At 43.8% G+C, this 24,280-nt stretch overlaps 1 protein-coding gene across 2 annotated transcripts in view; it reads right to left on the bottom strand.

Moving 5' to 3' along the window:
* Positions 1–1,825: 1,825 nt before the first annotated feature.
* Positions 1,826–24,280, bottom strand: part of OXSR1 (oxidative stress responsive kinase 1) — a 125,468-nt gene continuing 103,013 nt past the window's right edge. For both annotated transcript variants that reach the window (XM_026652030.1, XM_026652029.1), the window contains 9 exons: positions 19,229–19,294; positions 18,837–18,959; positions 14,366–14,401; positions 12,117–12,275; positions 9,242–9,315; positions 7,700–7,752; positions 5,828–5,896; positions 4,758–4,822; positions 1,826–4,090 (listed from right to left, as the gene is read on the bottom strand). In XM_026652030.1, the coding sequence (XP_026507815.1) occupies positions 4,016–4,090; positions 4,758–4,822; positions 5,828–5,896; positions 7,700–7,752; positions 9,242–9,315; positions 12,117–12,275; positions 14,366–14,401; positions 18,837–18,959; positions 19,229–19,294 (720 nt within the window). In that variant the 3' untranslated portion in view covers positions 1,826–4,015. The remainder of the gene's footprint in view (positions 4,091–4,757; positions 4,823–5,827; positions 5,897–7,699; positions 7,753–9,241; positions 9,316–12,116; positions 12,276–14,365; positions 14,402–18,836; positions 18,960–19,228; positions 19,295–24,280) is intronic.

Genomic DNA, 24,280 nt, shown 5'->3' with positions numbered 1-24,280 from the left:
AACTTCCTGGAAAAAACGGTAAGCAGGGAAGAGAAGGAAGATATGAAATTTCAGAGGGACTGGTTTCTTCTTGAGACTATGGGGTTGAATGTTTGAAAAATGAGGTTTACACCATAGGAAGCCAACTGCGCTCTCTGTTTCATAATAGGGAGCACTAATGAATTAGGGAAACAATGTTGCGTTTTCAGCCCAGTAGCTATATGCTGCAAGATGCTGATGGAATACAATTTATCTATCCAACTGGCTGCTGGGGTGGGATGCTGTTAAAGACTGATCACTTATATAGAACTATCCAGCCATACACTTGACACACTGACTGGTCACTAATCTTTGGCACAGTTATACTAGTTACAGAGGACGTCTGTGGTTCAGGTTAGAGTAAGTTTCAAATACTTACCTTGGAATTCTATTGGTAGCTTGCCACGACTGGTGGCTTCCTTGCATCCGCACATTGCAACAAGATCTTTAACATGGGGCACCTTCCTGTTGTAACACTCAAACAGAAGCAACTGCTAACAAAGAGGGGCTTGGAAGAACCCACACTATTAGGGTTTAAGAGGATGAGCTGCATGATTAGAGTTAGCTGGAGATATGATATTGCAAGATAAAGAGACTTGTAGCATCTCACTTCTGCAAAAAGATTTCAGTGCACTCTTGACTTCTCCTAAAATTTGATGCAAAGTTCTCACAAATTCCTGAATCAGATCCTCTACTGTGGAGGATTCCTGACAATATTTTAACACAGAAGGAGAAAAAAAGTTTGGCTCTTTAAAGTGTTATGCAAGCTTCTAACAGTGCTTGGCTAGTGGACTTTAGATCCCAGTTTGCAACACTCTTGACTATTTCAAGACAAGGGAAACTTATTTTGCCCCGTCACGCAGCACTTTTATAACACAGACCAGTTTTTTTATTAAGCATGAGTTCAGACATTTTGGTGTAACCCAGTACACCATGCTAGATCCCAGTTCTGCAGAGGTGAAACCCCAGTGCATCCTCCCAATTCTTCACAACCCATCCCCACTAGGGTATGTCTACCTGCGGCATAGCTGTGGCTGGCCCCAATCTATTGACTCAGACTCACAGGGTTTGGGCTGGGAGGCTTTAAAATTGCAGTGTAGACATTCACGCTCAGGCTGGAGCCTGGGGTCTGAGCCCTCAGGACAGGGAAGGTCTCAGTATCTGAGCTCCAGCCCGAGACCAAATGTCTACACTGCAATTTTTAGCCCTACAACCCAAGTCAGCTGACGAGGGCTCTGAGACTCACTGCTGCAGGTTTTTTGTTGGGGTGTAGAAATACATTAATACTTTTTTCACTTTGAGAGTCAGGGTATGAGCTTCTAAAGTTCAGTTATGTACATGAATTCTGTTATCCGTGACAGCCCCGTATCCCAGCTTTCCGATATGCAACGTCAGACCCAACACTTAAAACAAAATGGCACCTAAAGCATGGCCATGGACAATTTATTCTTTATTGATTAAAAATTAGAGATACATGCAATAAAATACAAAGTCAAAAGAAAAAAGGCGGAATATTTTACATCTGTCATTATAATCTACAACACAACAAAGTTGTGGAGAGGATCCTGTTTCATTAATGTAGCATTATCCTTAGAGTATCAACTAAATTAAAAAAATACCACCTGGTCCTAGGTTCAGACCAGAAGTACCAAAAACCAAATCCATTAATGACACATTAAAAAAAATATTTTTTATGAACAGCATTGGCACTTAGAAACAAAATTATCTAGCACTGCAGTATCCCAAGCAAAATTTTGAATGACTACCAAAAATGTCTAGAGATCTAATCTCAAATACACTCTAGTTGTTTTTTTTTTTTTTTAATTTAAAAAACATAGAAGCCTCAATATCGGTGCAAACTCACTGTGTCTGCTAGTTCTGAATTAGGGAGGGCCAGGGATTATTTAATAAATAGATACTACATGGTTTCATTTGAGCAGTTTGAGTCTGACATTTCTCAGCACCAGTGCGTAAATGAACAGTGAGGTATGCATGGCATGCAGGCAGAAGAGAAGTAATACTGCACCAAAACTATTTGGTCTCCATATTCTGTCTAAGCTTTAAAAATTAAAGAAGTATCACCCACTGGCCTTCATGAATGTGCAGATCACAACCAGCTCTTCCAAAGCCAATAAGAACTTTAGAGGATAAGCCATGAGCGTGCTTTGCATCACACAACACGAAAAGGTGCCAAAACTTTTCATACACGTTTTAAATGAGAACCACCCCATTATATTAAAAATTGTCATGTGCTTTATATTCCTTTATTCGCTCTCATACTCAGCATTTCAACGCTGCTCAGACTCTCTCTCATCCTCTTCTCCCATTCCCTCCCTTTGCACTCGTTTAATGATGGGATTGTGCATAACTGGCAGTCCCAGTAGGAGGATATTAAACTACAGGCTAAAGAAACAAGTGCAGTATAAAACCATGCAAAATTTAGGAAGCTTCCATAGCTGCTCATAGAGAAAAATATATAAATATATATTGTTCATTACAAGACTTAGAAATAAAAAAGTCCTAATTGAACCCAGTTGTCCCATTTTAACACTCCTTTCTGAATGGTATGCAACTGATGGAAAGAGAACGTATTTCCATATTTCTGTGTTAAATTACAGGCTTACAATTTAATTGTATAAAACACTTCAAAGCCAATAGGAGATACAAAGGCGAACTGTGAAACAGTAGGAAAAAAATCAACACCATTTATTATTCACATATTGCATTACAAGTGTCTTTTTTAAACTAAAAGTATAATTTATATTATTTATGTAGAAATTCAAATTAAACACCACATACTAACGAAACCTAAATGTGAGTTACATGGTTTCAGTGACCTCTTGATCAAACTTCGACACTTGGGTCGAGAAGACATCTGAAAACCCAAGCAGTTAGTGCAGGATGGACACAAGGTCCAGAGCTTACTTGCCTAGTATACATCTACTGGCAATCCTTTTATTGCTGTAAAACAGAGCAGGGATTGTTCCACATGTACCTGTTTGCAAAGCACATAAGGAAGGACTCTCAGCAGGGCAGAGGGATTTCTTTTAAGGAATAATTCGATGTGCCGGCTTTCTAAGTGCCAAGGAGCATGGATTTCTTCTCCTTTGTAAAAAGGACTATTACTAATCTACCTGAAAGGTCAGTTTCTGGAAAGCCTCCCAGTTCTACTTTAAGAATGGACTACATCTGAGGACTACTTTAAGCAATAACCTGATCATGGTAAATTAAGAGGTTCTGTCCCAGTGCCACACTTAGCACTAATGTGGAATGAAGGGAGGGGAAGGCTATTCTAGCAGTTTACCAAAGGGGCAGATGAATAAATGGTTGGTACCTAAGATCTCAGTTTAAAGGAATTTCTCAGAAATGTGATGAAAGAGAATTTTTAACTGTCCTACTGGTAAGACTTGGCTCGCTTTCTGAAATGCCAGCATTCAAATCCATTGAGTTTTAAAAGCACAGCCCTAAAGATAAGCAAGATCCCCCAGCACGTCAACTGACCAATCAGCATCTCCATTTCAGATGCAAGGTTAAAAGCAGATTCAAGAGCAAAAGAAACCAAAAAAAGGCCTTTTAAACTTGTGCAAAAACAGCAAGTGAAAGAAATGAAACCACATGTAAGCAAACATTTAGGCTGGATGATTAGAGTAGTGGAACCCCTGTTTCGTACTCAGTAGTAGTTTTTTTTTTTAAGTAAGGCAATAATAAAATGACCATGCAGGCAATGAAGTGTTGGATCTGCACGTGTGAGATGAAGGAGATATAAAAACATATGAGAGTTGTTTACAAAAGCAGTAAACGGAATCAGTAATTTCAGGAAGCTGAATAGGTTTGTGATCCTATTTAGGAAAAAAACATTAAAGCTCCTAGAATGGGGGCTGTAGTTCAATTCTTTGGCAGTAGTGGTTTTTGTTTTGTTTGTTTTTCAGGCCAACAGAAGCATGAGAAATATGCACATATAGGTTTTCAGTAAGGAAACCTCTCCTGGGATTGCAGTTTAGCTGATGCTGAGCTGTGCAAATCCTATAAGTTTGCCATCATCAGGAATATCTGAGCCTTCCACACCAGATGCCTGGGAACATAATGGGAAAGAAAAATTCAATAGCACTACGTTATGCATTATTTATAGCTTGACCTGAGTGAGTTTAGTTCAGGGAAGGAGCAGGTACAGGACAATTTTGGTTCTCTTCAGCAGATGGCAGTGTCTGAGGTTTACCTCTGAGCATTTTTCAGCTATGAAGAGCTGCGCTCAAAGTTTCATCAACAACTATTCACTTTATGGCTAAGCCAACTAGCCAGGGTGAAAAATACAGATAACTCCTTATCCCAAGATAGGTCTAACTTTATAATGGGGTGTCTTCAACCCCCTGCTGATAAACAATTCTGGGTTTCGCTACTTCTTTGCAGGGTTCCTCTGCCATCATGCTTCTTGGGCTCAAGGACACCCCTTCACTTGGTCTTTCTTCTGCTCCCTCCCCTCTCAAAAAAAAGCTCCTGTCATCTGGAGCCTCCCTTTTCTCCTCCAGAAAGGAGCCCATGGCACCTTACCTGGCCAAACCACTTCTACTCTTGCTGGGTACGTGGGGTTTTCAAGTACAGATACCACCGCCACACTATTTCAATCGCTTATTGAAAAGTTCAGGACAGTAAGTAAGGGGTTCAGGAAGCTTGTCACTAAACATGCAGTGTTTTATTTACAAAAATGGCAACTTGCTTAACAAGGGAACAGGAATAAATACCAGTTTGAAAGTGACGGCTCTGTTTGCCTGGGGTTCTTCCACAATTTTCTGCAGATTAGCTGCAACTGAAATCATACACACAGGTTATATTAGGACGCTCTCGATACAGTAAATTCTAAATCCATTAGGCACTTTTTTTTTTTTTAACCGTATTCAGAGTGTACAAGCTTTGAACACTTTACAAATACAGGTTAATGTATGAAATCTTCAGGCTCATAACTAGGCAAAATAAAAAGCTATGTTTAATCTACCCCTTTAAACTGTGCAAATATTATAGCTTGATTCTGGAAAAGCAACCTCTGTTTATGCAGGTGTAGTCTTAAATGCCTGACTGTTTATGCAGGTGTAGCTGCTAGCTGGCAGCATTTCTACCTTCTAAGAGGGAGGTTGGGGCGAGCCCCTTTTCAAAACCAGTCTCTATGGAATGCTATTCGACATGCTATAGCTGAAGTGAAGTGCTCATGCAACGCAGATTGTTGTTAGTTTTAGCAGCAACATCCACCGTTTAAGAGGATGTATTCGTTTAGAAATGATTGTGGGACGTGGGGATCTAAGGCTTGTCTATACACACACTTAGTTCGCAGCAAGCTGGGGTGCATATGTACCCTGCACTAGCCTGCTACGCACTGTCTGTGTGGACCCTGCTACGCCATACTAAATGTTCTGTAGTGCACTTTGATCTACTCCTGTTTCAAAATGGGACACCAGCCAAGGGCCTCCAGAAGTGAAAGGAGGTGAAAGGCAAGTGTGTTCACTGCACTGCCTAGATGCTGTTTATTTTAGTTTGTATTACAATTACAGTCAACAGAACCTTTTCTTCACAGTTCTTAGAAATAGGTCGTGTTCTCTGAACTCTGGGGCTCAAACCCACACACTCAGGCAAAACTCCCACTGGAATTAATGACAGTTTTGCCCAAGTATGACATACAGAATCAGGGCCTAGGTGAGCTTTCCCAGAAGAACTCAGTACCTAAAGATCTGGTCATTCTCCACATGCTATATAACTAAAGGTGTTTATTGTAAAGCATACATATGCATACAAAAAATACTATAGCATCACTTGTAATTACCTATTACTAAATCTCTGCCATCAACAAGCCCAGCTGAGATGAGTTCTTGAGACACACCATCAGCAGTATCTGTAGGGGACAAAGATAAGTATTGTTCAGTTTACATTACAACTAGTCTGGGACAGCTTACACTATGGTCACTCAAACAACGAAGTCATAGGCACAACATTGGACAATCAAGTTTCTCCCTAACCCAAATGATTTGGGAATCAGAAATTTGGCAAGTTAGTTCTTAAAACAAACAACTAAAACCTGCACAAATGGCACGGATTATAATTTATGATACAATAAAAGTTCGCTGAGCTAGAAAAATGACTAAATGGTCACATTACACCTCTACTTCGACAGAACGCTGTCCTTGGGAGCCAAAAAATCTTACCGCGTTATAGGTGAAACCGCGTTCTATCGAACTTACTTTGATCCACTGGAGTGCGCAGCCCCGCCCCCCCGGAGCACTGCTTTACCGCGTTATATCCGAATTTGTGTTATATCAGGTCGCGTTATATCGGGGTAGAGGTGTAGAATGCAATTATAATATAGTGTTGATTACAGTTTTGCTTCTTTTCTACTCTGAGCCAGTACTGACAGGTGGCCAGGCAAATTTAAGGCCACTAGAGACTTCTGAAAATGTCCACATCTGCCTCCACCACCCCCCAAAACCTAAGAGGTGGACACTATTTAAAATTAGCTACACTGTACCACCTCAATTATTCAGAAGTCTTGTAGGGACACCCAGAACTTTCAGATTGAAGGAGCTGGCCCAGCAGCCTTCAAATCCTGCATTCATGGGGTGACGTTGCACTCTATATGATTTTATGAAATATGCTGGAATATGCTTCATGCAAAAGGTCTCTTGTAAGGTATCATTACAAAGCTTATAATCTACTAAGTGTGGTCATCCTATTTGTATAAATGTATCATTCTTGTATCTGAAACTAGAAATATGAAACATAACTCTGAGGGCCTACTGTACTTATGCAAAGTGTGGGCCATTAACAGTGGTTTGGAATCTTGATGGCTCCCATCAACCAGGACAACTGACTGTGGATGGCTCTGTTTGCTTGCAGGCCTTCCTGTGAGTCAGGCTGGGAGGAATGGGGCTTGAAGTCTTACAGTGACATGTGATCATGTCACTTGAACTGGAATCTATCTTTAACCTGGTGCTTATCCATTTAGAAGGAGAGGTGGGAACCCAGAAAGGGACAAAGGATTCACGCCTTATGCAAAAGATATATAAGGGGGTGGAACAGAAGAAAGGGGGCTGCAATCATGAGAAATCCCCTAGCTACCACCTGAGCTGGAACAAGGGCTGTACCAGGGGAAAGGATTGTGCCCAGACTAGGAAGGCGTCCAGTCTGTGATAGAAGCTTATTGAAACATCTGAGGGTGAGATTTTACCTGTAATCACTTTCTTACTGTATTAGGTTTATACTTGCGTGTTTTATTTTATTTTGCTTGGTAATTCACTTTATTCTGTCTGTTATTACTTGGAACCACTTAAATCCTACTTTTTGTATTTAATAAAATCACTTTTTACTTATTAACCCAGAGTATGTATTAATACCGGGGGGGGGGGGGAGGGGCGGGGAGGGGACGCTGCCCCATTGCCTCAGCACCAAACTTCAAAGAAGGCATGATCCAGGCAGTTTGCTGTGGATATCTCAAACATTTAACGAGTGGAACAAGTACACTCCAGTGGAGCACGCACCTCAATCTGAACCTCTGCTTGGATCTCCACACATTCATTTCAATTTTTTGCCAAGAAAAAAAAAACGAAACAAAAAACCCACCACAAAGATAGCCGTCCCCCACCCCCATTTCAAGCCGTCCCCCGCCCCCAATTCAACACATTTAATTTCCACAACTACTCACCTCTCCCTGGGGTAAATTCAAACCGAATATCATTTAGTTCTTTCTTTGAATTCCTGTGGTAAGAATACATAGTATTAATAAATTAAAATGAAAAAGCAGCTGTTGTACAGAATTTATTTCAGATTGTTTGGGGATTCCAGTGTTCTGGTTGAAGGGGAGTCATTCAAAAATCAGTTTTAAAAAGATAACTGGATTTTAATTTTTAAATACCAGCTACTCTATCCAACAGGGATGCACAGATAGTCCCTGGATTTGCATCTAGGAAAGCTCTCAGTGGAGGGCCGTATACTTAGGAATGTGCTTCCCCCATTGGTTTGACAGAGCCAGTGCTTGTTGATACTCAGGATACATAAGGCCCATCTATCCATGAACTTATGAGCGCCCCCCCCCCCCCGACACACACACAGACACTCCAGTATCTGAGCACCATGCAAACATTAATGGATTTATCCTTGAAGCATCCTTGTGGGGTAGGAGAAGTATCCCCATTTTGCCAATGGGGAACTGAGGCACAGAGATTAACTAACTTGCCTAGGAAGTCTGTGGCAGACCCAAATCTTAGCAACTCAGTCCAGTGCCTTAAACCACAAGATCATCCTTCTCCCAGCTCTCAATGAAGGGACTCTTCAGGAGACACCCGAGAGTTGAATGTTCTTTAACGGTACTGCTGATGTTGCCAATTTAGATTGTATTTATAACTGTTTTCTCTTTCTTGTACCTAACTACAGAAGGGCACTGTACACAGTGGTAAACTGTTCTAAATAAGCTGATATCCTTATACAATGAACTTTAGGAAGCCCCCCCCCCAAAGTTAGCTAAACACAGTTGTGCTTACGAAAGCACACCAGAAGGCCATTCAGTACAACATCAGGTCTCTTGTGCAGACCGCTGGCTGCTACTCCATGAGACACTCCCAGCATGCCAACACAGAATCCCATTATAGCTGAGAAAGCCCACAAGAGATCAGGTACCATATGTGATTTCTGTTGTTTTAAACAACTGAATATCCCTGAACCTCCATGGGGAAAACAGGGATAATTCATTCTTGCCTAGAACAGACTTTGGTACGCTTTACACCAAGATTGATACCTTTCAGGATACAGAATTTGCAAAGCTGCAAGGAGGAGTCTGAATAAAAGAATTTGGGCCTCCTGGATTTCCTCATGACCTCCAGTCCCATGGCCAAACATTGCTGGGTTTTGGTCCCAGTTAGGGGCATGGGATGGAAGCTAAACTGGAGTACATGTATGGTCACCATCCCTTCAATGCAACAAGGGAGAAGACATGACGATCTATGAAATTAACAACACTTCTAGAACACTCTACAAACAGTCATGCTCACAGCAACTCTCCGAGGTAGAGATAACTTCACCTACCTATCTTACAGATGGGGAAAACTGGTTATATAATTTACTCAAGGAAACAATGTTTCAGTGACAAATCCAGGATTACAATTCCAGAGCTCCCTAGCTTAATAGCCCAGGCCCCACCCACTAGTTCACACTGCCTTCCTTTCCAACAGTTCCACAGTAGCACACTTACCTTAACCTTAGCACAAGACTGATGGGGACTTTTATATCCTCCTGAACTGGTGCTGCAGCAGGGGCAGGGGGTGCCTAAAATGGGATTGGATTATTTTAAAATCAACTATCACTAACCCCTCTTCCCCCAGTCTTAAAAGCACAAAACACAGATTACAACAATTGAGTATAAATACTGAATACCATACAACTATCAAATACTATGTAATGTGTGGGCATATAACCACTCATTGGAATATTGAGAGCACAATGAAAACCCAAATGAGAGGAATATTAATGTACAGTTGAACTATACTACGTAGTAATATTTAGAAAGACAATCCTGTCTCGCATTGTCTCCACAGAAAATAAATGGTGGAATAGGTATTTGCCTTTTAGAGAGACACTGGAAACTGGCCAGAGGCTTCAGAAGAGGTTTTCAGTGCATTTATCAAATAATTTTTCTGGCAAATTTGATTTGTCTGGAATCTAAGGTATTTGATAGATAAAGTATCAGGGGGTAGCCGTGTTAGTCTGGATCTGTAAAAAGCAACAGAGTCTCCTGTGGCACCTTAAAGACTAACAGATGTATTGGAGCATAAGCTTTCGTGGGTGAATGCCCACATGCGTCCGACGAAAGCTTATGCTCCAATACATCTGTTAGTCTTAAAGGTGCCACAGGACACTCTGTTGCTTTATTGTTTAATCAAAATCTGGCGTGCGGGGGGGGGGGGGGGGGGGATTGATTGCTCTTTCATTGTCTAAATCTTGGTCTGTATTTCACATGCTGCACAAGAGATTTTAGCTTGAAGCAATAGGACAGACCGTATGCTAGGCTGACAAAGCAGGGAAACACTACCCAAGACTTTTTTTCATCTGAATCACTCTCTTTTGAGCAACTTAAAAATGAACAGCTTGACTGAGAAATGAGGTATTTCACGCCATCTGATACCAATTTCACTACCTTTTCAAAAAATCAGGGGCGGGCAAACTTTTTGGCCTGAGGGCCGCATCGGGTTTCAGAAATTGTATGGAGGGCCAGTTAGGGGAGGCTGTGCCTCCCCAAACAACCAGGCGTGGCCCGGTTCCCACCCCCTATACCCCCCTGCTTCTCGCCCCCTGATGCCCCCCCCGGGACTCCTGCCCCCTCCAACCCCCCCCCGGGACCCCTGCCGCATCCACCACCCCCCGCTCCCTGTCCCCTGACCGCCCCTGGAACCCCTGCCCGACTGCCCCCCACCGCCCCATCCAACCCCCCCTTCCTTCCTGACTGCCCCCCCAGAATCCCTGCCCCCATTCAACCCCCGTTCCGTGCCCTCTGACCGCCCCACCCCCTATCCATAGCTCCGCCCCCGACCACCACCCCGAACTCCCCTGCCCTCTATCCACACACACCCCGTGCCCTTACTGCACTGCCTGGAGCACAGGTGACTGGCGGCGCTAGAGCCGCGCTGCCTAGAGCACCGGGAGAGGTGCCAGGCTGGAGCCATTCACGCCACCGCGCAGTACAGAGCACTGGGTCAGGCCGGGCTCTGCAGCTGCGCTGCCCCAGGAGCTTGCAACCCTACCGCCCAGAGCATTGCGCCACTGGTGGGACAAGCTGAGGCTGCGGGGGAGGGGGAACAGCAGGGGAGGGGCCGGGGGCGAGCCTCCCAGGCAGGAGCTCAGGGACTGGGCAGGAGGGTCCTGCGGGCTGGATGTGGCCCGCAGGCCGTAGTTTCCCAACCTCTGGTCTAAGTGCTGGCCCTATTTAGAAATACATCAAAGATTCTGAGCTATGATTTAATGCAGCAAAGTGAATGTCTACTCCAAACTGTACCATTTCTCTTTAAGACTAGTATATTGTCAGTAATGGTTATCTTTAAAGTGGAAATAGGAATTAAGTGCAATGAGATTATATATAGTTCCACTAAAAACAGTTTCTAGGAAAAAATGAAGACCAGAGTGTTACTTTTACTAGTAGCGTTGCCAAAACACTTCCCTGTGTGGCTGTTAGCGAGATCATGTTAGTTTTGCCCTTTCTAATATTAAATGCTTCTCCCCAACAGCAAATACGAACATTAGTTTCTTTTATTTAGAAGTACCATCATTCAGGAGTCTGGCAAATTTAGCAGCACTGTAAGCCAGCCAACTGTAAGACATATTCCAAATATCTCTGGAATGGTTTATTTTGGCAATTTCCGCCCCCCACTGCCCTTCAGCCCAAGACATCAGAATTCACTTCTTTCCCTCCTGGGTAGGCTCTCCTAGCTGGGTTTGCACTAAAACAATACAGAACAGAATTAAGTTCTGTGCTACTTAGCAAGGTTTCAGGTTTCCTCACACACATCAATTCTCTTCTGCACCAAATGGGAGCCTGTCAAAAAACAGCCTCAAACTCAAAACCACAGGGAAACCTGGTTTCTCTATTAGCCTTATGTTAATACGAAGGCTTTTTCAATGCACGTGTCCTGCATCCATTTCAGAGCCTGGAGGACCTCCTGCTTCCACCTCCAGTTTCCTCCTACTCCTCCTTATAGACATACCCTTGAGGCTCTGAGGCTGCTGAGAGGTCTGGCCAGAACCTGCTTCACAACTCTGTCAATGTTACTCCTTAATCACCTTAAACAAGAAGCTGCTGATCTAACCAATGCGTTTGCCGTACAGCACTAAAAGCCACTACTAGTTCAGAGAAAAGAAAACCCAGGAGCAAGCAGATCCCTGTGGGATTGTGCTAAGCTAAGCACCTCAAAGCCACCAGGGCCTGTCTACTCCTCTTACTCAACTGGACAATTCACCAGGCTAACACAGCTCATCATAAGCAGCTTTCCTGGCTTAAGTAAATTCTAGTGAGACTGATACTTTAAGGAGGGTCTCCTACAAAACTGAACGTGTCTATAAAGGGTTTCTAGCCTTACCTGCCCTGCTGCTGGAGCTGCGGCAGGAGCCTGAGCAGGTGGAGGGACAGCAATTTGAGAAGGCTGCGCAGGTGCTTGTCCTGCTGGCTGAGGTAGTTGAGCAGGAGTCTGTGCTGGAACATGGAGTAAATGACCTGTAGGTTCAGCTGGTGGGAACAGCTACAAAACCAAGATGTTTTAATGAGAAAAGGAATGTCATTGAAAGCAGGTGGTTGGGCATGAAGTGCATTTTGACCCCGCTTGCCAAAGCACAACTGATGAGTTTACTGCCAGCTACATTTCCATCCCCTCAAACCACTAAGTCAGATCCAAGTGGGTGTCAAGGGGCTTCAACTTCTCCTTGCTCTGGAAGAGGATTCTTCCTCTCCCTCATTATCTCCTGAAATGCTCATCCTCCCTATTACTATGGACAAGAAACTCGTACAGCAGAGGGACTGAATGCTACATAGTAATACAAACCGAGCTCTTCCCTGGAAGATACAATCACATGCTGTAGTCTCCGTTTTCTTGGCACATGAGCATCATTGACATGTCTCATTTGCCAAGTCATCGGGTCAACCTCCCACACTGCTTTATTAAAACTGGCTTGTGATTCCTTTCAGAGGGGATACACACACAACACAGTAAAGAATTAAATCTTTGTAGATAATTATCTGTTTCCGAAGAAATATGATTCCAGGTATTAAGATGTCAAAACAGTTCCGCATTCAATTCTGAGGTAACGTAAACAGAGTGCAGGCTCTTCAAAGCATGTAAGAGAAGCATGATTGGGACTGGATGTATAGATTTAATGCTCTAGTCCCTGGCTGACCAAAAATATGGAAAAGCAAGAACCTAGTCAGTTCTCTAGGGGAGAAGGATGGATGAAATGTGAGTTACTGCAATTATAAATCTTCTGACTCCATTCTGAGATGGCTGCAGGGAATCTCTCTATAATTGATCAAGTTGTCAGTTGCAAGCTGAAGTTAGAACAGGTAGGCTAAACCGCATCGGAATTCTACAAGACGTGCCAGTTTAACATCCCGTGTGTGTCGGGAAGGAAATAAGTAATATCTACGCACCAAATCAGCAAGCAACCATATGCTAATATCTAAGATACACTAATAAAATTCCTGTGTAAGATTTGCAGACGGCAGAGAGTTCTGAAACAAGATTTTTAACTATCATTACATTATTGCTCCACTACCAACTGTGAAGGACTCCTGAAGGCCTAGCTCAGAGGCTTAGCGGTAGGCTGAGAATGAGTCAGACCAGGTCCTGTAAAATGGGCACTTTGGGTATGTCCACGTTGCAATTAAAAACACGTGGCCGGCCTGTGCCAGATGGCTTAGGCTCGCAGGGCTCAGGCTAAGGGGCTGTTTAACTGCCGTGTAGACTTTCGGGCCCCCCTCGTAGGGTCCTAGAGCCCAGGCTCCAGACCGAGCCTGAATGTCTACACGGCAGCTGAACAGCCTCTTAGCCCGAGCCCACATCAGTTGGCACAGGCCAGCTGTGGGTTTTGAATTACAGAGTAGACAAACCCTTTGACTAAGTTGTTTGGAGGGAAGGGATGTGAAGAACTTGACAGACTTTGAAATAGTGGATTCAACCTCAAAGCTGGAGAGCTGTAACAATTTTCAGGATTTTATTTGACAAGGAAATCATCAGAGAAGATCCCCACAAGGGAGTGAACATAGTAACTAAGTTGAAAACAACATTCCCTATAAAGCAACGGTTCTCAAACGGTGGGTCAGGACCCCAGAGTGGGTCACAACCCCATCTTAATGGGGTCACCAGAGCCCGAGCCCAAGCTGAAGCCCAACTGCCCGGGATCGAAGCCAGAGGGCTTCAGCCCTGGGTGGTGGGGCTCAGGTTACAGGCCCCCTGCCTGGGGCTGAAGCCCTTGGGCTTGGGCCCCCCACACCCAGGGCAGTAGGGTCTGGACTTTCCCCTCCATCCCGCCCAGGATCATGGGGCTCAGGCAGGCTCAGGCTTCGGTCCCCCCTCCTCGGATCATGTAGTAATTTTTGTTGTCAGAAGGGGGTCAGGGTGCAATGAAGTTTGAGAATCCTTGCTATAAAGGTTTGTTAAGGTTACTGCTAAGAGTCTCTCTCTAGCTAGTTAATGATTCACCTTCTAGGGAAGGAACTAGCTTCCAAGCCTGGGGATATTATTTTTAGAGGCCAATAAGAACATGTTCCTTGTGATATTGGCAATGATTGGGAGTTGTCAGATTCAAAGAGCAATAACTTCCAAAAGGTCCAACTTACCTCCGAATTCTGTAAAGATTCTTTCACTCTGGGAGACTAAAAAATGAAAAAAAGATCAGTTGTTACTATAAGCTGTAACAAAACTGAACCTTATTGACTAGCCATGGACTGCCTCAACCATGTTAATATTCACTAAATGCACATACATGGGTCTGGTCTTACTTTTATCTACATATTAAAATGCACAACAGCAATCAAACCAGATAATTTCTCAGCAGCCTAGCCATGCTCTAGCCCCCGGAAATGTATTGTCATGGCTTGGTTTATTACTTACAGTTTAGATTTATACACAGTAGCATACAATAAGAAATACCGGAGTTCTTTACTGGCAGAGAAATCTAATATTAATGAGGACTACATTGATCAGATATGGATTTCATTAGCAAGCCGAGCTAATAAAGTCTGTTGTAAAGCCACCCCAACTCTTAAAGAGGACAACATAACAGTCTGCAGAGCAATTAGAATATTAAAGGTGTCATAAGCATTAAATACATTAGAAAGTTGAAGTCATAAGCAATATACACAACAATGAAAAACAATTCCTGAGAACGATCAAGTATTTTTTCCTATCTACAGTTGAAACAATGAACAAATAGTCTTATTTTATATTTGGGAAACAATATTACCTTTTCCTATTAGTTATAATTTCTGTTATGGTTATGCCTGGGACCCCCAAAGGCCCCATTGTGCTAGGCATTTTAGAAACAATTAACAGAAGGCAGTCCCTTAGACTCTAGGTGTCAGAAAACAAGTGGAAGAGACGGAATAAAAGGGAATTATTCAACATTTAACTAGATTTGGGGAACTCTGTTAGGTGCTATACAAACATGGGACAGTCCCTGCCCCAAAGAATGTATAGCCTAAAACAGTGTTTCTCAACCTTTCCCTTTGGACGTACTCAGATTTGAAAAGGTAGGTAGAGCCCTGTGTGAATAGAACATTTATATCCGCAGATACGGATATCCGCAGTTATAAAACAGATATCCACGGAGTTGCAAGGCTCTAGCGACAACGAGAGAGACCAGCAGGGCCATGGCCAGCGAGCGGGCCACGAACCACAACGGTGAAAGCAGCAGCATGTCAGGCACCTGCTTGCAGGAGCCAGCACCCAGCCTGGGCAGCTCGTCCAGCGTGGCTGTTCCACCCCCAGCCCTACACAATAGAGCGGGCACCAGGCTCACTGGTCCCTGGTCACGCTAGTGCGTGCAAGCGGCTTGCACACTCATGGACAGGAGTCTTGCTCGTTGTCACTAAAGCTCTGCATCTCCGCAAATATCTGCTTTATACCCACGCGGGGTTCTAACAGTAAGGGGACGAAGCCCCCGGGAGCTGACAGACTAATCCTGAGCCCCACCACCAGAGGCTGACAGACCGAGACCACAACCCCCCTTAAACTTATCCCACAATCCCCCTGGACAGTCACGACCCCCAGGTTGAGAAACAATGGTCTAAAAAATGGGGTTGAGGTTGGGATAGTAAAGTAATACTACATGTGGTATTACTGGAAGCAGAGGGTAACAAGGTGATTCTCAGTCCTGGGCACCCTGTGAACTATCACAATGCCAGGAGAGATCCTAACCTCTTTGTAAGAGTAGATGTTAACCCCCTTATCTTGGCCAAATTTCCACTTTGGGTGATTTAAATTCAGCCTCCTTATATTCCTCATGCAATTTTAACTGGATAAGGTATCTTTACTCCCTGAACTAAATTGTTCAACAGAATTGCTTCTTCTAAATAGCTGTCACATTTCATTTGGGATATGACTGCATTTTAATGTTAATATTTTTTAAATAAAGTGACAGCTTGCTTTAGCAAAGTAAAGCAACAGATACGCAGTTTGGGACCCTGTTGGATGAAAGCTTCTACATAAATGAAATTAATCTTGGATTTATTTCTAGTTCCCTCTTTAAAGAAAACTAAGCTCATTTAATATTAATATCTACAAATGTGTTTTCTAACTCACCAGCGCTACTTACTCTCACACTTCAACAGCAGACAAACTAATGGCATTTCTATTCATTATTAAAAATGAAAACTAAGAAAATTCTAACTACTATCCCACTGAGCAAACTGGCTCAACTTTTACTTTCGGATAGAGATAGTAATTGAGCTGCTTGATCCCTCTGGAGTTTGGAAATTCAAATTAAAGATAAATCACAACACACATGCTCTTACATTCATTTTATAGTGGAAGATAAATCATGTATCAGTGTACAACAGCACACTGCATGTTCGCACTCACTAGTTAATCACAACACTTCAGTAATTACTTTTGCATTCTTTAAGTGAGCTAATACACTTTAAACCCCAAACCTAGAGTTGTGTATAACATGATACCCTTAACATATAATCCTAATTCTTTAATCCATGTCCTGCCTCTTCCCTTCTTGTCTTGTTTGTATTCTTATTGCCCTCACCTGCCCCATGCAGTGTCTAGCGTACTTTTGAGCTCTCAGAGAAACAATGCTTCTAAGCTACACTGACTCATTTCTTGTGGTGTTCAGACTCTTGGAAATGAGCATTTTAAAACAAATGAAGGGCTATAGTAAAGCTGGGTGCTACAGAGGAGAAGTGTCTGTGGGAATAATGCCAAACAGTTTTTCTACATCTTGCTTGGAAACGTGTCAAGTGAGGCTTAATGGTGGGATGGATTTCAGATTTTACCTTTCCACCTGGATTACTCTCTTCTCCTGGCACCATCAGCATTTGATCACAGTGGAGGAGTTCCTCCTACACAGTATTCTCTGCAACCGACTGGTCTGCGAACAAGACCTTTGTACTTTCTTTGGAGGAGAGGCTCTGGTAGTACGTTACAAATTGGCCAAAGTCAATCTCGGATATTTGAAAATGGTATCTCCATACACTGTTGCTACCGTCGGGCATTAGTTAGGCTAGTGGCAAGATGAGATTTTTACTCTGATGTTGTACTGTTAATGTTGTTATTATTAGGTGCTCCTCGGAGATCTCACACCCAAGTATTGACCCAGCCTGACCCTGATTAACTTGTGAGATCTGAATGGATCACAGTATAAGGAATAACATGTTCAGTTTTCAAAGAATCTTTAGCTAGTCCAAACATTTGGAATGGAGATTATAAATGAAAGTGTCAATTCTCTCTCGCTCAATAGGGAAAAAAAACAAATAAGCCATGTTCAAAACACAACAGGGGCCAGTGCTAAATCAGGGTATCGTGATTTCAGAGACAAGATATGGGAACAAAAAGTTTTTAATTTTCTCTGAAACAAGGTTTGGAATATCAGCCTCCTTTAAAATTAGCCTTATAATTTAAAATATAGGGAGACTGTATTTTATATCTGAGAGTGTCCTAGATCAAGATTTTCAGATCTATCTATCTGATATGGTAAGATCATCCCTGGGTGAGTAGCAACAGTCTGAGCACAAAAAGAAAGCTAGTCAAATTTATAACTGGAAAGCTAACAAATAAAAACAGAATAACTGTAATCACCAAGCATATTAGAAAAAAAACTGCAAGGTTGCAAAAAGCATCTAATTTTGCAGAGACTTAAGTAAATTTCTACACAGATCATAAATAAAAGGGATGTAATAAACCAGAAGATGGAAATGCTTTAAAGGGGCAAATGTTTAAACAACACCCCAAGAGAAAATAACTTTAGTACAAGAGTATTTGAAGAAGTCTTCAAAAGCTCATTCTTTGACTCTCCTTACTTAAATCTGAGAACCATTAAAATCTATGTGTTGCTATGAAAGGGAAGAATTACATTCAGAAAAAACATCTTTGAAGTGGTAGTGTTTGGAATGATGAGCATACATATCACTGAAGATTTAAGATCTACAAAGGATTTAACACTTCAAGTTTTACACCTGTTTTTTTAAACACAAAATATAATACTGTAAAATCAGTAGCTACTTAGGACTTCACGGATGCCACTTGATTGCACACTGGGGCCATGCAACTCCATGGCAGTTGCTGGGATAGAACTGTCCAATCACAAGTCCCAGTTACTTGAGCTCAGGGAGAATGTTGGCGCTGTAAGACCTATGATGCAGTTGATTCTATCATGTAGGAGGCAGTGATATCCACATTAATCAGTTCATTACAGTACTTCAGATAATGCTACGAAAACAATCTCAGGTAGTTTATAGCACTGCAGTTTTAAATTAGCCACACGACTATCCTGATTCTCTGTTATTTCACTGGACTGGGAGCCAAGAGATCTGGATTCAAATTCCCAGCTCTACTACAGACTTGTGTGCAACGTTGGAAAAGTCACAAGCCCTGTGCCTCAGGATAGTCTCTGTAAAATAGGGATACTACTACTTCTACCATCCTGTCTCTCTCATGTCTGGTTAGACTATAAACTCTCCAGGACAGGGACTGTCTTCCTGTTTATGTGTAACACTTCACACAATGGGGCCCTGAAGTCAGCTGGAGCATCTAGGCACTACTGTGATACAAGTAATACAATTGTTGCAGAATCCAGTGGCTCACCCTGAGCTGTGAAATTGCTGCTCTGCCTTCCTCACTTTCTTCATCTAGTTCATCATCACTCCACTCCCAGCCACCATCTTCCGTCTTATGAAGACGCCCACTGGAACCCGGGACCCTTCGGACCTGTTCAGCAGACACACAGAAACAAATGCAGATAATTCTAACTGTCTTTTTTAGGAAAAATGTGTCCAAACATTATCTAAGCTGTAATTCTGTATTCTAACAGGAATTGATAAGGGATCAGTGAGTTTATATCTAGAAGACATTAGAATATCACAATGCTAACTAAGAATTAGACCAAAAATTTTTGAGCACAGTGAAGCATAAAAACTAGCAGAACTGTGACATCCATGTTAAACAAAGGTGGTCACTGCCCATTTGCATCTTGGTACCTTTTTAGCTCTTTCAGTGATTGTTGGTGCTCTCTGCAACATCTTTTCTTGTAGAAATTCTTTATTCTGGAAAAGAAAATGATTTTAAGTGTCTAATTCACTCGTCTACTGTTGAAAGTCATTTCATGGCTCAAGCATTTTTTGGCCATAAACCCCACTTTCAATCTAATTTTAATAAAACCAGGAAGACTTGTGCTGTTTGGGAGTCAACATCATTCTTTCTAAGAACGTCTGCGAGATGTAACAAGAAGCAATCCACTATTCATTCCCTGGGACTGCAGTTAGAATTTCTCTAATATGCATGCTAATCCTATATACCTTTTCATCTGTGACAGATTTACCACTGCAAAATGATATAGGATTAGCAAGTGAGAAGTGGTATAGATGAAACTTTGGTTTTCCTTAAAATTCAACTGAATCACTGCAAAATATTTAGCCCCTGATAACTAGAAATTGACCAAATTAAAAAAAATTGGGCAGGAAACAAGAAAAACTGGCCATTGCAGAGCCTTTTATCAGGCCATTTTATTACGTATGTCACATACTGTCTTGCTAGAATGCTAATACTATTTAACTCAGCCCTATTCCCTTTGCACTCTTAAACTGGTCCCTTCCCCGCTGTCAGTGGCAAGTCATCTCAGATGCCAGCATGAGGGGTCAGGAATAGTGCAACCCAATACATGGAAAATATGATCCATCACTGGGGCCAGGGAGAGTTACAGAACACAGCACGTGTGTTTTCAAGGAGGAAGCCCAGTATGTTGCATACACTGGAATAAATCTCTACATGTATAAGCAGTATCCCTTTGCATTAAAAGTCCTCTAATACCCTTGTCTATTTCACAGACAGGGTACAGAAGAAGGGTAGGACCAATGGTCCATCTAGCCAGTATCCTGTCTTCTAACAATGGCCAGTGCTGGATGTTTCAGAAGGAATGAACGGAACAGGGCAATTATTGAGGGATCCATCCCGTTGTCCAGTACCAGTTTCTGGCAGTCAGATGTTTATGGATACCCAGAGTATGGGGTTGTGTCCCCGACCATCTTGGCTAATAGCTATTGATAGATCTATCCCCCATGAATTTAATTCGTTTTTGAACCCAGTTATACTTTTGGACTTCACATCTCCTGGCAAAAAGTTCCACAGGTTGAGTGTGCCTTGTGTGAAGAAGTACTTCCTTACATTTGTTTTAAACCTGCTGCATATTAATTTCATTGGTTGATGCCTAGTTCTTGTATTATGTGAAGGGGTAAACAACACTTCTCTGTTCACTTTCTCCCAATTCATGATTTTACAGACCTCTATTATATGCCCCCTAGTCATCTCTTTTCCAAGCTGAACAATCCTGGTCTATTTTCTCTCTTCTCATATGGAAGCTGTTCCACATCCCTAATCGTTTTTGTTACCCTCCTCTGTACCTTTTTCAATTTGAATATATTTTTTCTGAAATGGGGTGACCAGAACTACATGCAGTATTCAAGGTGTGGGCATACCATGGATTTCTTTAGTGGCATTATGATATTGTCTGTCTCATTATCCCTATTGTTAGCTTTTTTGACTGCTGCTGCATATTGAGCAGATGTTTTCAGAGAACTATTCACAATGCCACCAATATCCCTTTCTTGAGTGGTAACAGCTAACTTAGCCTCCATCATTTTGTATGTATAGTTGGCATTTTTTCCAATGTGCATTACTTTGCACTTAACATTGAATTTCATCTGCCATTTTGTTGCTCAGTCTCTCCATTTTATAAGATCCCTTTGCAAATCTTTGCAGTCAGATTTAGACTTAACTATTTTGAGTAATTTAGTATCATCTGCAAACTTTGCCACTTGACTGTTTACCCCCTTTTCCAGATCATTTATGAATATATTAAACAGCATTGGTCCCAGTACAGATACTTGGGGACCTTGCTATTACCTGTCTCCACTGGCCACTTATTCCTACTCTTTGTTTCCCAACTTTTAACCAGTTACTGATCTATAACTGTGTATAAGAACATAAGAACGGCCATAATGGGTCAGACCAAAGGTCCATCCAGCCCAGTATCCTGTCTGCCGACAGTGGCCAATACCAGGTGCCCAGGAGGGAGTGAACCTAACAGGTAATGATCAAGTGATCTCTCATCTGTCATCCATCTCCACCCTCTGACAAACAGAGGCTAGGGACACCATTTCTTACCCATCCTGGCTAATAGCCATTAATGGACTTAACCTCCATGAATTTACCTAGTTCTCTCTTTTTTTTTTTAAACAAGGTTTTACAAGCAATAAGCGTAACAGAATATCAATTGCTAAACTCATCATAGCCAGATGTGGAAGGTTTAGTACAAGCAGTTTCAGACAGACACTAGGCCCCTTCATAATTAAATAGTATGGCTACAGATGTAATGCACAGATCATTCCCTCCCTGAAATTAAATGAGTTTATTTGACAGTTTCCCCTGCACTCTGCCCACCAACCCATGTACTTTTAAACTACACCTCTATCCTGATATAACGCTGTCCTCGGAGCCAAAAAAATCTTACTGCGTTATAGGTGAAACCGCGTTATATCAGACTTGCTTTGATCCGCTGGAGTGTGCAGCCCCGCCCCCCCGGAGCGCTGCTTTACCGCGTTATATCCAAATTCGTGTTATATCGGGGTACAGGTGTACTAACAAAATGCCAAATCTGAGACCTCATCCACATCTTAAAAATAACCAGCCAGAAAAAGATTTCCTCATTTCCATCCAAATATGGACTTCTCCCCTTATCCTCTCTCCGCACCCGCCCTCACCCATTGACCTAAGGCCTAGAACAAGAGAGAAAAGACAGTTACCTTTTCCGTAACTGGTGCTCTTCGAGAGGTGTTGCTCATGTCTATTCCACAATAGGTGTGCGTGCTCGCCACGTGCACCAGTGCCAGAAGTTTTTCCCTTAGCAGTACCCGTAGGTACTGCTCCCCGCTGCTCCCCCCTGCTGCGCGCTTCATGCACCTTCAGTTCCTTCTTGCCAGACAACTCCGACAGAGGGGAAGGAGGGCGGGATGTAGAATAGACATGAGCACATATCTCGAAGAACACCAGTGACGGAAAAGGTAACTGTCTTTTCTTCGAGTGATTGCTCGTGTGTATTCTACAATAGGTGATTCCAAGCTATATCTGTTGGAGGTGGGAAGAAGTTCACAAACTCTTGGGACGAAGAATAGCCCTGCTGAACCCGGCGTCCTCCCTGGTCTGAGAGACAATCGCATAATGCAAGGTGAATGTGTGAACTGAAGGCCACACGGCAACTCTACAAATGTCCTGAATGGGGACATTGGCCAAAAAGGCAGCCGACGAGGCCTGCACCCTAGTCGAGTGTGCCTTCACAATTGGTGGTGGAGGGATTCCCGCCAGGTCATAACAGGTACAGATGCACGAGGTGATCCAGTTGGAGAGCCACTGAGTGGAGATTGGCCGACCTTTCATGCGCTCGGCCGAGGCGATGAACAGTTGCAAGGACTTTCGGAACGGCTTAGTCTGCTCCAGGTAAAAAGCCAGAGCCCATCTCACATCCAGCGTGTGGAGGCGGCGCTCCTCACTGGACGCATGGGGCTTGGGGCAGAGGACTGCCGGAAAAATGTCCTGACCCATGTGATAGGCGGAGACCACCTTCGGAAGGAACGAAGGGTGTGTACGGAGCTGGACCTTATCTTTATGAAACACCGTGTACGGGTCAGGGCCCTGAGCTCCGATACTCGCCTAGCCGAGGGTCCCAACAAGTGATCAAAACAAGGAAAGCCACCTTCCACGAGAGGTGTGACCAGGAGCACGTGGCTAGCAGCTCAAACGGGGGCCCCGTGAGACGGGCCAACACCAGGTTTAGGTCCCACTGCGGACTGGGGGCCTAACATATGGGACATATGACCTGCCGCTGTTCCTGGACCAGGAGGAGTGGCGGCGCCAGGAGCTATGCCGACCACAGGACTGCGATCCCGATGTGGAGGACCGGTATTGTCGGTAACAGCTGCTCTGCGATCGGCTCCGGCGGGCTGACCTGCGACAGGGAGATGCCGGCAATCAACGCCCGGGGCTGCGGAGGCGGTGCCGTGGCGGGGTCCTGGAGCGGGACGACAAACGGGAACGACGTCGACGTTCATGCCGTGACCAGCTGCGATAGCCCCTCTGAGACAAGGACCTTTGGCGTCATCTGCCTCAGTCCCGTCTGTGTTCACTCCTCGAGGCGGAGTGGTGCTGAGAGTCTCAGTCAGACGGAACCCAACCAGACAGCCTGGTGGGCGATCCACATGGACTTTGCCCTGAACGGTCGCTGGGCGGCAAACGGCATCAGGAACACTCCCTCAACCGAGACCGGTACCGAGCCGGGGACGACTGCAGAGATCCCAGTGGCGGCTTGCCTCTGGAGCGCGGGGCCGACATCGGCGGTGCTCCTGGTACTGGCATGGACATAACATCCCGGGCCGTCTGCAGGGCCTCCGGTGTGGAGGGCATCCGGACATTTGGAGAGGCCTGCTCCATATGGACCAGGCTACTCTGTTCGACTTGAGTCAGAGGCCTACAGGCCAGTGGGGATCGAGGACTGCCCGACATGGGTCTAGCCTCTGTCCCAGGTTTACTCCGGTGCCGTGGTGAAGAAGGCCTCTTCCTAGCCTTCTTGGTGTGCCCCAGGGATGGGGAGTGGTGCCGACTAGTCGATGGCGCCGAAGGGTCACCGCGCACCGACACTGTGGTGCCCGGTGTCGACTCGGAGCAGCGCGCCGGAGCCAGGGTCAGCGTCAACTCCATCAGAATAGCCCGGAGCCTAATGTCCCTCTCTCTCTTGGACCAAGGCTTAAACAACTTGCAAATTTTGCAGCAATCGCTGAGATGGGTCTCCCCCAAACAGCGTAGACAGTCTGCGTGCGGATCACTCAATGGCATAGATCGCCTACAAGTGTGTCATGACTTAAAACCTGGGGCACGGGGCATGCCCTGGCCCGGGCGCTCTATCTAAACTAAACTAACTAAACAACTAACTACAGGTACCATACAATGAACAAGCAAGCAGTTTTGGGGATGAGCTACAGCAA

This window comes from Terrapene carolina, unplaced genomic scaffold (assembly GCF_002925995.2).
Source record: "Terrapene carolina triunguis isolate 2854851 unplaced genomic scaffold, T_m_triunguis-2.0 Scaffold111, whole genome shotgun sequence".
Taxonomy (NCBI): Eukaryota; Metazoa; Chordata; order Testudines; family Emydidae; genus Terrapene; species Terrapene triunguis.
The sequence above is the reverse complement of the archived record's forward strand: the minus strand, read 5'-3'. Positions and strand labels throughout refer to the sequence as shown.